An 11,191-nucleotide genomic window follows, 5' to 3' on the forward strand; every position below is an offset into this window, starting at 1 on the left:
TGGTCCAACCAAGCTAATACATCCTCAGAGGGCAAGTTGGAGGACTTCGGGTGGATTTTGGAATCTAACCGATCTTGAGATCATTCGTTGTTAGTGAAGAGGAAGGAGAGCATAGCTTGATTCATGTGGCTTATTTGAAGCACGGCATTAGAGAGGATTTGCAAGCTACTCCATTTGGAAGGGGGGTGGCTGCTCATGAGGTTGTTGGAACTTAGGCTGCATAGGGGTATCGACTTTGGAGGCGATGGAGGGAGTTGGGACGCCATGAACAAGGTGGTAGCGGCTAAAATTTTACCCCACATCTACACCAATATGTGAAATGCACATAAAAAGCATCAAAACCAACTTAGCTTCTTACTTCTTGCTCAATTTATTATAGATACAAAGTACCCATTTGGGTTGGCTTAGCTACATGTGTACTAAAAGGGTGTGTTAAAAGGATGGCACAAAGGTACCATTTATGTTGGCTTAACTACATGCGTGCTAAAAGGGTGTACTAAAAGGGTGGCACAAAGGAATAAATGTACACCACAAAATGAAGGCATGGACTTGCACCAAAGGGACACCACAATATTAAGGAGAGCCATGTTAGAAGCATAAGTATATTTAATATAAGTCTTTCTCTAGAAACCCTGACAGAATTTTAAATATATATCTAGAGTAGCTAGGGTTTCTAGTTCACAATCCATTTAGGAAGGAATTTTTAATATATCTAGAGTGGTGAGGCTTTTCGAACTGTTCATTTATTAGCATCGAAGTTTTTCAGAAAAGCAAAGGATTTTAAGTTTTTCTCGAAGGAACTGAAGTTTTTATTTCATTGTTCAAGATGTGGAAGGATTGTAGTGACGAATTCATGTTCTCAACCTTATTTTCCAGCAGAAGTTGTGTATCTTGCTCATATTTTAGTCAACATTGATCTCTATGCAAATTTGATAAGTTACGATACCAAAAGTATTAAATTTGAGCTGATGCTCATAGCCTACATTGATCTGATGCATAAGCATCTTTCATGCCAAACAACATCAACTTGGCCCACAAAATTTGATAATTTACGATACAAAAACATTACATTTGAGCTGATGCTCATAGCCATGCATTACATTGATCTGATGCATAAGCATCTTTCATGGCAAACAAGATCAACTTGGCCAACAAAATTTGGGTGTGCGATACATGACTGATTTGAGCTGATGCTCATAGACATGCATTACCTTCATCTGATGCATGAGCATCTTTCATGGCAAACAAGATCAACTTGGCCAACAAAATTTGGGTGTGCGATACATGACTGGCAGATGATTTTTGAGAGAAATCTGCTGAGTGGCTTATCCGAGAACACTCTGCTGCCTTCAGATAACAAAGGCAGAGTGAGGGTCAAAAAACTGCATGGAAGACTGCAAAAATAGATCAGATTTTTACAGTTCTCAGGTGTATTGAGTTGGTTAATGATGGTACATGCTGCAGTTTGATTTACATCAAAGAACCGAAGTGTTGTAAGAACCGCAGCGCTCACATTTGTGGTACAACCAATGAAATGGAGCAGAGCCTCTTCGTTCACAGTCTTTGCACAAAATATCCTGTAAAGTCGATCCAGTTCATTCACATACTATACACAAACGCACTTATTATCTATTCTCTTAGGCTGATCTGTATACAAAGATAGCTGTATAAAGAAGATGGTCAAGCTTCATCACCTGTTTTCTACTTTTATATTCATCTGGAAGTTCCTCCCTAGCTAATAAAGCATCAATCATGCCAAAATAAACCTGCAAAAAAATAAATTGGACAGTAAATATCAACATTGAACAATCTTCTCTCTTTCTTTCCAATATTTGTGCATAGTTTCTTCTTACCGACATATCTCCAAGAGATTTGCAGCAAATTGGACAAGTATAGCGTGTAGCTGCATAAGCCTGCATTCAATGCAATCTTTTAGTTCACTCTACAGGAAATGAAGATGTAACAGTGCATTGCATACATTAATTGCCACTTGCCTGGAAACATGATGAATGCATATAATGGCCACAAGAAAGGGCTTTCACTGGCGCTTTCGATGTGAACAGAAAATCATGGCAAATTGGGCAGTTAGATTCCAGACCCTTTTCTTGGCATTTGTGAGATTTAAGGGACTTGTGCATACATGCATTACATGTCATGCAATGGAAGTAATCAATCCCCAGTCCTTTTCCAACTCTGCACATGTTGCAGTAAGGACAGTGGTATATAGCTCTGGCAAATAAAAAAAGGTAAATCTGATGTTAGTTAATAACCTCAGAATGAAAAACAAGGATTTCCTCTTTCTTTTGATGTAACCAAATATTGAGAAAAAAACTCTGAATAAATTTTTGTCGTTCCTCAAATGCCATCGGTCAACCCCTGAAAGCTAGATTATTTGGGCAATTGTATTGTCAGTTCATCCCTTTTTTCTCTCTTTTAGGGTTGACCAGAGGCATTTGAGAAAATAATGAGAAAGTCAGGGGCATTTCAGAGTTTCTACTTATTTAAATAGAGAAAAGCCATCACCCTCAAGCATCTGCATAATTAAATTAGTTTTGATGAGAATTTACAAACCTTTTAGGACAATCAAAGAATTTACATATGTTGCAATAGTATGTTGCCATCATGAAGTTATTGCAAGAGGGGGTGTTGCAACATTGGGCCACTGGTTGAATCTTCAAACATTTCATGCACATCATCTCTTTTGTAGCATGCCTGAAAAATAGCAATCTCAGAAACATTGAAGATGAACTATGAAGCAGCACTAAGTGAATACTCCTACCTGTCCATTACATGATCGCTAGCTTTGTCATGGCAAAGCCTACACGTAAAAAGCTGGCCACAACATGCAGCTACTAATTTACAGTTTCTCTCGTAGTGCTCACAACCATAGATTCCTTTTTCCTGATCATAGAATGATGGACACCTTCCAGTGATTTCATTAGAATTGTTGTGTGAAGTAGACGTTTCTGATTCCATCTGTTGAGTAACAATCCAACGACTGCATAAGAAAGAATATGAGAAGGTTGTACCAATGTTAAGAAAGCATATGTCCAGGTTGTAATACTTAATAGCAAGAAAAACAAGAAACTAGATGCAATGCTCACCTAGCCATCAAATTCTGCATGAGATAAGCTCTCTGTTGAGGATCTAGAGAAGCATCCCGTGAAACCTTCCTCAATGCAGCTTCTAGCTCCTCCTGGTTCATGCGAAAAATGTCCTGCCAACCTGGTTTGAAAGTGTTCGTACCTTCTTTCAATTTCCTGAAGCAATCATAATCTTCTGAGGAATAATGCTTGTGTTCATTATCAACTTCCTGCATGTGTTCACATTGTGATGTTGGACAATTAACATCCTCCAACTTAAATTTCTCTTCCTTGTGAAGATGTCCTTTACAAAGAACTACTTGATTGTCAGCTTTTTCTGAAATATGATCACTAGCATCTTTGGCATGGATATGCATCTCATTGCTGGCATCCCTGGCCAGGTAATCTGCCACCATCTTTAGACATTCGATACTTCCAGGTTCAGGCATGTTGTCTTGCTTCAAAGTTGAGGATTGAAGCTTTCCAGCATGAGAGGATAAAATAGGATTAGAAGGAAAGCAGGTGTACAACCACTTATCGAACATTGTATTTCGTGCCGCATGGAGCCATGCGTCAAACAGATTACCCTGCTCTTCTAATGACAGTGCTTCAGTCACCCAGGGGATCATGGCCTGAAGGACTTCTGCACCAGTTATCCCTATTATTCTACCGACTATCTGATCTTGCTCCTGGAAAGAAAAATGATCATAAAACTGAGGCCATAACTCCAGCTCTTCTCTAGTCATATGATCATTTATGGTGATGTGCATTGATTTGCACATACTCTGAATTTTTGCGCAAAGCTCGTCCTTGTATTTCCTATCATTTCTGAGTTCATAATCTAGGGGTTCCTCCAGGAGGTTTTTCACATCAGCCTTCACAGGTTTACCAAATAACAGTGTGAGCTCTGCAAGAACGGCGGATATATCTTTGAAGATGTGCTCGTCATGCTTATGTTCGATTGCAAACAAGTGGCTTACATTATGTAGAGCTTCCTTCGCTTCTAATGCAGGAAAAACAACCTCATCTTCTGCATTGCTGTGGGCATGATATAGAGCCCATAACATCTTGAAGCGCCCTGTGAACTGCCTCAAAAAAGCCTCACCACATTCAGCTATTTTCCCTGACTCCTCATCTAAATAAACTAGGTCTCTCCGGATTGCTTTATGAAACTGAAAAATTGTGTCGATGGGCTTCACATGCAAACTCCCACCAGTTGAGGTAGCACTAGAGGTGGCTGCACAACCCATGCCAACAAATCCAACGTGAGTGCATGGTAACAAGCTAGAAGATAATGATTTAAAAGGTTGGAAAATCCCAGTTCCAGCACAGAAATTCTCACTTGTGTTCAATTTTGTTTTGCTGCACTTTGACTCCTGCACTCCATTTCTCAAGTGCATGTGATCCAATGTAGTGGTGCCATCACAGAATAGCTTCATCTTTACTGATCTTCTGTCCTCTGAATAAGATTTAAATTCTCCTTTTTGTTTCAAGAATCTTGCTTGCCCCTTGCATGCCCATCGAAGGAATAAAGTGACCAATGCCTTATCATTCACTGGTGCTGCAACATATTGCATAAGAAAAAGTTAGTCATCGTGCTCTTCAAATGAATGAATGACAAGAAGGAACAGAAAATCCACTTGCCTGCTTGTTGTATGGAATAAAGAACATATTTTGCTTCATCCTCATTGAGAAAAGAGGTAAACCATGGCAATACTTTTTCTAGCACCTTTAAGGGCATCATTTGAAGGCTCTGATAAAGTAAAATCTGTTGTTCGTGGAAGCTACAGTGTTGCCGAGCAAGAGGAAGGACCTGGAAATCACCATTTTCTAGATTTTTAGTTTGTGAAACCAAGAAAACAATAACCAAAGTTCGAAATGATCAATCTTACCACGGTTTCTTCCTCTGAAAAGTGCTTCTGAACACTTTCAACAATATCATCTGCTAGATCAACCAGTTTACTAACAACTTCAGTCATACAACCATCTTCACTTGTTTCAAAACCATTCAATAAACTTTGGAAAGTACTAAATTGCAGTTCCTCTTCCTGATGCTCAGAAGCATATGAAACAGTTTGATTCGCTCTTTTAGAAACTCCAGGAAATACAATATTATCCTCAGCAGCACTGCCAGAGCCATATTTTCATATAACAATCAGTGAATTCAATCTCTATTTGTAAAATATCGAAATTTCCATCAAAAGAAATTATGAAAAAGAAGGGAAGCTTGATTGAAACAAGCATGCATCATGACAAAAAATATTACTATCATAGAGGCAGACAACAGTGGCATGCAATGCTGTCTTGAACAAAGCAAACTGAAATGCATAGCAAGTAAAAATAGCCTCTTCTCAATCATTTTTGTAATCTGAAGCTTTACATAAAATACTATATAAAAGGAAAAACTCAATTTCTTGAGTCTGAATGCTTGTGCTCACATCACATTCATAGGAGATCAAATATTCCAAACATAGGAGATCAAACATATATTGTATATAAGCTAGAAAAGTTGCTTTAATCATTAAATATGCTGGCCAAAGTTGGCCATGGAAATAGACACTTGTATTGATTGCTTTGGAAATTTTAGTTCCATTTTGGCAATTAGTCTTCAGACATATCGAGACGCATAAAATGGACAAACACAATTAGAAATCAAGGGAATTCAATGAGAAAACAACGAATTCATTCAAGTGCAAAATTGTAATGCCACTTGCAGCCATATAAAGCATGTTTCTATCACAGTCACAAAACTGTGTTAACAGGAATAAATTCAGAATAATAAACAACAAAGTAATCATTCAGAAATTGACAAATTCTGTAATTCTAGTGCATGGAAAGGTGCAAACCTATGGAAAGCACAGATTTCAGTAATAAATTGCAGTTTATCACGTATGTTAGATATATCTGCTGAGAAATCACATACTGAAAGCCGAAGCTTTCTAGTAGCTTCAGCAAAGTCCCTCAGCTCTTTTCGAATTGCATTGTGCCAAAGCAGCAAATCATTGATTGGATATTTATCCAGCCTGCCATGGCTGCAGTCAAGCACCTCTTGCATGTCATTAGCAGACCTCTTGCTTCCCCTTCTGTGTGTGTTAGCATCTCTCTCATTCATGCTTGCTGAAGCCATTAGAGGTGGATTATGAATAGTTTTCATATTTTCTGCACTCCCATATTTTTTCCATATTGATGTAGAGCCAGTTTTTAGCCATGAGAGAATAACCTACAATAAACCACTTACACAAATGAGGCTTTCAATTTAGAACATATTTACATTTATTTAATGTGGATTCTTAACACAAAGCCAAAATTGCTGACCTGTTGAAGGGCATCTTCATTGGGGACAATAGAATACATACAAAGAACCATTTGCTCATGTTCTGCCACAGAAAGTGAAGCAGAAATCCAAGGAAGGAATTTCTCCATAAAATTCAAAGGGATACTGCACAAAAATTGCCAAACTAGTGCCGCTTGCTCATCAAATGAGAAACGTTTTTTAAAGAGAGGGATTACCTGCACAGAAAAATGATATTCTTTGCTTTTTGAGGATAAAAAGCTCTCTCACTGTGAAAACATGCAACAGACGTCTCTCTGTCTATGTCCCACTATATTCTCAGACCATTAGAACTTTAAAATTAGCTTATTCTACAAGGCTTCTTCAAAAACCAGGTTCAAATATGTATCATTAACTTATAAATCCTTTGCACTCATTCCAGCTCTTTACCCATCTTGTTTGGCTCCAGTAGAGGTAAGATAATCTCATTCTTTGTATTCCTTGGTTTTCACCTACCTATTATCTACCTCATTACAATTTTGGGACACGTTCTTATGATGAGAAAGTGACAACTCTTGCTGTTATTGTGCAGAAAAGCACTCACTAGTTGCCCATGGTCATTTGATTGTGGGACAATCATCAACTTCTTTCAGCATATTTGGCAGAAACTTTAAAGAGAGCCTCCAGAAACTTCACTTCTTAGTCATGGTACTTTGCAGCCATTCATGAAGGCTTGATTTGACCCAAGGTTAATCATAATTAGTTACCACAAGCAACCTAAAGGGTATCTCATATGACACACTTCCCTTTGCCTGGGTATATCGTGATACTTTGCAGCCATTCATGGAAGGCTTTATTTGAAGCATGGCTAATCACACTTAGTCCATGATACTAGCAACATAGGGACATCTTTGTACTAGAGGATACTTCCCTGCCCTGGGAATTGGATCCCCTTTCTAAAACTTAGCCTTCCATCCCACCCCCAACGGTGCATCATAACATGCCCCCCCTTGTGAGAGGGATGGACATTTACCAGGACAGGATTTCCCATCATACGTTCGTCCCCTCTGTCATCTGTGGCAACAGTCTATGTGTACTATTCTATGTTGATGCAAGAACGGAGACTCCATGCTCATCCATCTATATCCCGACACCACCATGCAGACAGGTACTTTAAACCCCTCCTTGATGGAGATCCTACCATAACCTTTTAAGATTGGAACCTGATGTTTTGGGTTCAAGAGTATCATCCTATCCAATTAGGCTACAATCTTGCCTTGCCTTTCAACCTGACCTACTTGCAGGTTGAGCTTAGAGATCTCCCATTCAGTTGTGATCTACAGTTGTACAGATTCTCCCCTTGAGGATGCTTAGCCCTATGATGCAAAAGGAATGTAATTATGCATATTCAAGTAATTTTAATCAGTTCCCATTCTCCAAATATGCTAGGATTAAGGTTTTCTTTCCTGATTGTAATGACTAATTTACCATCCAACGTTTCCCTAGAAGCATTGGTGATTCACTCAACGAAATCAAGCGCAGCATCACTGACACCAACATATAACAAATCCATTACAATTCACTCCCACATGATACATCCAAGCCCCATTATAGCGAAGAAACAGCCAATTTTCTGTCTCCAATTGGGTGGTTCACTTGACAAAAATTAAATGGCGAGCCACAGATATTTGACAATTTGTTACAAAGCAATATGACATCTACATCTCACTACAGTAAAGAAACAGCCATTGTTAGGTCTTCGATCAAGCAATTCACTTGAAAAACCTGGAATCGAGTATCACTCCTTGAAACAATCCATTACGATCCAATGTCACATCTAAGCATCACTGTCAACTAGAGTAAAGAAACAGTCCCTTCTTGGTCCCCCATTTACAAGAAACATTTAATCTATTTTAACATCCCAAGAATACAAACATTTTTTTACAAAGATTAATACTCTCTCTAATGTGTGAAAGCATGGTCTTACCACGTCCTCTTCTTTGGACATTTGTTGACAAAGGGCTGTTTGGATGGCTTCAGTGCAACAGATGATATCTTGCTGCTCTTTCACTGAGAAGCCCTTCTTGTTCTTCAAGACACTGCCTATTAATTCCATCAGCTCATCAAACAATCGCCCCTCCACTTTAAGCTCCAATAAATTTGTTTGAGACACATTCTTATCAAGAGCATGAAAGATAACCTACAAGTTCAGTGTTCCAACAGTATGGTGAATTCTTTTACAATACAAAACACTAATTATAATTACGACTATCTGGGTGGAATTCTAATTATTAAGAGCACATTTGACAAAAATCTAGACAGGCGGGAGGAAATGAGCTATTTCACAAACACGGCAACTTTGCTAACTCCATTGCACTATATGCAGCCACTAAACGGAGACCTTAATAAAGAATTAGACATAGTTCGTTGTGACAAGTTCTTCTACTTGTCATGATACAGGAATTTTGTTAGTTTCCCTTAAATAAAAACAATATCTACATATCACCTATATAGAGAATACAAAAAACCTAATCCAAATATTAAAAGTACAGAATCCTAATCCACAGACATGGAAATACAAAACAATAATCCACATACTTGCAAATACAATACAAAACTCTAATCCAACATACTTGACAACAAAAAACTTACGCCCCAACCTTGGGAGTTTGAAGCCTTAAACGCCATACTGGGAAATACAAAGTCTAATTCACATACTCAGAAAACTGATCCACATGCTTGGAAATATAAAACCATAAACATATACTCGGAATCTAATACACGTACTCGCAGGAACAAAGGATCCATGTACTTGGTACCACATACCTAAAACACAATCTCTTAATCCGCATATTTGGAACAATAATTCCACAGACTTAAAGCCACAAAACCCTAATTTAGCCTAATTGGAAATACAAAAAACTAATTCCAAACATATGGAAGTACCACTTACTTCTTCTTTGGCGAACAATAATTCCACAGACTTAAAGCCACAAAACCCTAATTTAGCCTAATTGGAAATACAAAAACACATGGAAGTACCACTTACTTCTTCTTTGGCAATAGAATGCCGGGCATATACGAGCTGCAAGAATCGAACTCGGGTAGATAAGGCTTGAAAATCTTGTTTGGACGCATCCAACAGGAGGTGTTGCAGCTCTGCTCTGGTGGCCTTGTGAAAGAACAGAAGTTCTAGAATGGGGGGATCTGATGACACATCTGAGGGCAATGGGGAGCTTGCCATGCTATAGGATCTGAAGGCTCTCTACTTCATAATGCAGAAAATGTGCAAGGAGGAGGGAAGGAGACCCACCAATTTGCAACCGCCTCGCCGCAGATTGCAGCATCCGGGAACCATCACCGCAATGCGAGGATTGAGCAGAAAGGCTCATCATGTGGATTAAAGGAGAAGAGATGGATTGGGTGCAGGGGCAGAGAGACAGAGACAAATTTATGGGTTGCAAAAGGATTCGACTGTACACGTACAGGAATGGGGGGTCCATCGGCATACGTATTCGTATTCGTATTCGTATGCGTGATGGTGCAGCGCGTGGCATCCACATGCTTTCCTCTGCCCGCCATATGCTCTGTTCTGTCCCTTCTCTCTGTTCTCTCTCTCTCTCTCTACTCTCTCTCTACTCTCTCTCTCTCTCTCTACTCTCTCTCTACTCTCTCTCTCTCTCTCTCTCTCTCTCTCTCTCTCTATTCTCTTATTATTGTTTGAAAAAGAAAAGCCTATACATTATTATTAATCTTCTCATGGAGAAGAAGAAGAAAGAAGAAGAAGAAGAAGAAGCAAATGGAAACAAGAACTAAAAGAAATTTGGTTGTGGACCGTGGTTATACTTTTGCTTTCTCGAATGAATGGACCACACCAATCCATCCTCGCTCTCGCCCCCTCCTCCTCCGCACTAGCTTTTCGTACGGACACCCCGCTTGCCCGCCCAATTGCCTTGTCTGTACAAACAACACCTGACCCACCACCAGAGAGAGAGAGAGAGAGCAGATTGGCCCCGCCACTCCTCATCACCCGACACTCCTTTTTCACTTGATTCCCGTCGAGCCTTTTTCGTTACGATCTACTGCGTTATATAAGAAGATGAATGATTAATTGATTGACTTGCTGACCGATCGAATGAAAAAATATGCATGCATGTTTTCCCGACTACGCAACATCTTCTTCCTCTCTTGTGACACACACATGTTTAAGAGGGTAGACAGTTTCGTTGTAGCATCCTTAGGTTTGTATGGTTCCTTCAATTTTGCCCATTTTGAAGTTGCCCCTAACTCCCTCCCTTGTAATGTCGTCAGTGGCGTTGATTCACCACCCCACCATGCGCGTCATGCTGCCTCTTGTTTTTTTAACTCTTCAATCCATAATATCCTGTCTCTCCCATTCTTGTTTGTTTTATGTTCCTGTCTCGTTGTATAACGTTAGAAGTTGATGCTCGCTCGATTCCTTTTTAGTTTTCTCCTTAACACTGACTCCATCTTGAATATGTAAGTAATCAAACACATCATAACATATATTTTTATATTTGATTCAATAGACTTATCCCTAACATTGTAATCTTACCCCAAGTGGTAGTCATAAAAGCTTCCACGAGTAGCAAATAGGAGAGGTGTACTACTAATTTTCTACACCATTGCCCAATACCCACCATTCTTATGCGTGGGGAGGGGACACCGACTTTGAACAAGCCCTTACTTATGCTGACTAGTTATTTTTTTCCCTTTAAATCCCGAACCTTTTTGTAACTTGATTAGTCAATTCTTATTGAGGGAAAACTTTGTGTACACCATTAGGTTACATTAATGTGAAAGTTGTTATGCACAA

At 39.2% G+C, this 11,191-nt stretch overlaps 1 protein-coding gene across 1 annotated transcript; it reads right to left on the reverse strand.

The window, feature by feature from the left end:
- Window positions 1-1,027: 1,027 nt before the first annotated feature.
- LOC147855555 (zinc finger protein BRUTUS-like) lies at window positions 1,028-9,770 on the reverse strand. The gene is made up of 13 exons (XM_087330561.1): window positions 9,404-9,770; window positions 8,342-8,554; window positions 6,399-6,593; window positions 5,930-6,303; window positions 4,976-5,210; window positions 4,728-4,896; window positions 3,105-4,644; window positions 2,780-2,998; window positions 2,572-2,712; window positions 1,995-2,229; window positions 1,854-1,913; window positions 1,695-1,766; window positions 1,028-1,577 (listed from the first exon to the last, which is right to left on the reverse strand). Exons 1-13 carry the CDS (start codon window positions 9,596-9,598, stop codon window positions 1,476-1,478), a joined length of 3,750 nt encoding a protein of 1,249 aa, XP_087186687.1. The 5' UTR covers window positions 9,599-9,770; the 3' UTR covers window positions 1,028-1,475.
- Between the last annotated feature and the right edge of the window lie 1,421 nt (window positions 9,771-11,191).

Source organism: Azolla caroliniana, unplaced genomic scaffold (assembly GCF_043228905.1).
Source record: "Azolla caroliniana isolate FFs.n. ecotype wild unplaced genomic scaffold, voAzoCaro1.0.p SCAF_14, whole genome shotgun sequence".
Classification (NCBI taxonomy): Eukaryota; Viridiplantae; Streptophyta; class Polypodiopsida; order Salviniales; family Salviniaceae; genus Azolla; species Azolla caroliniana.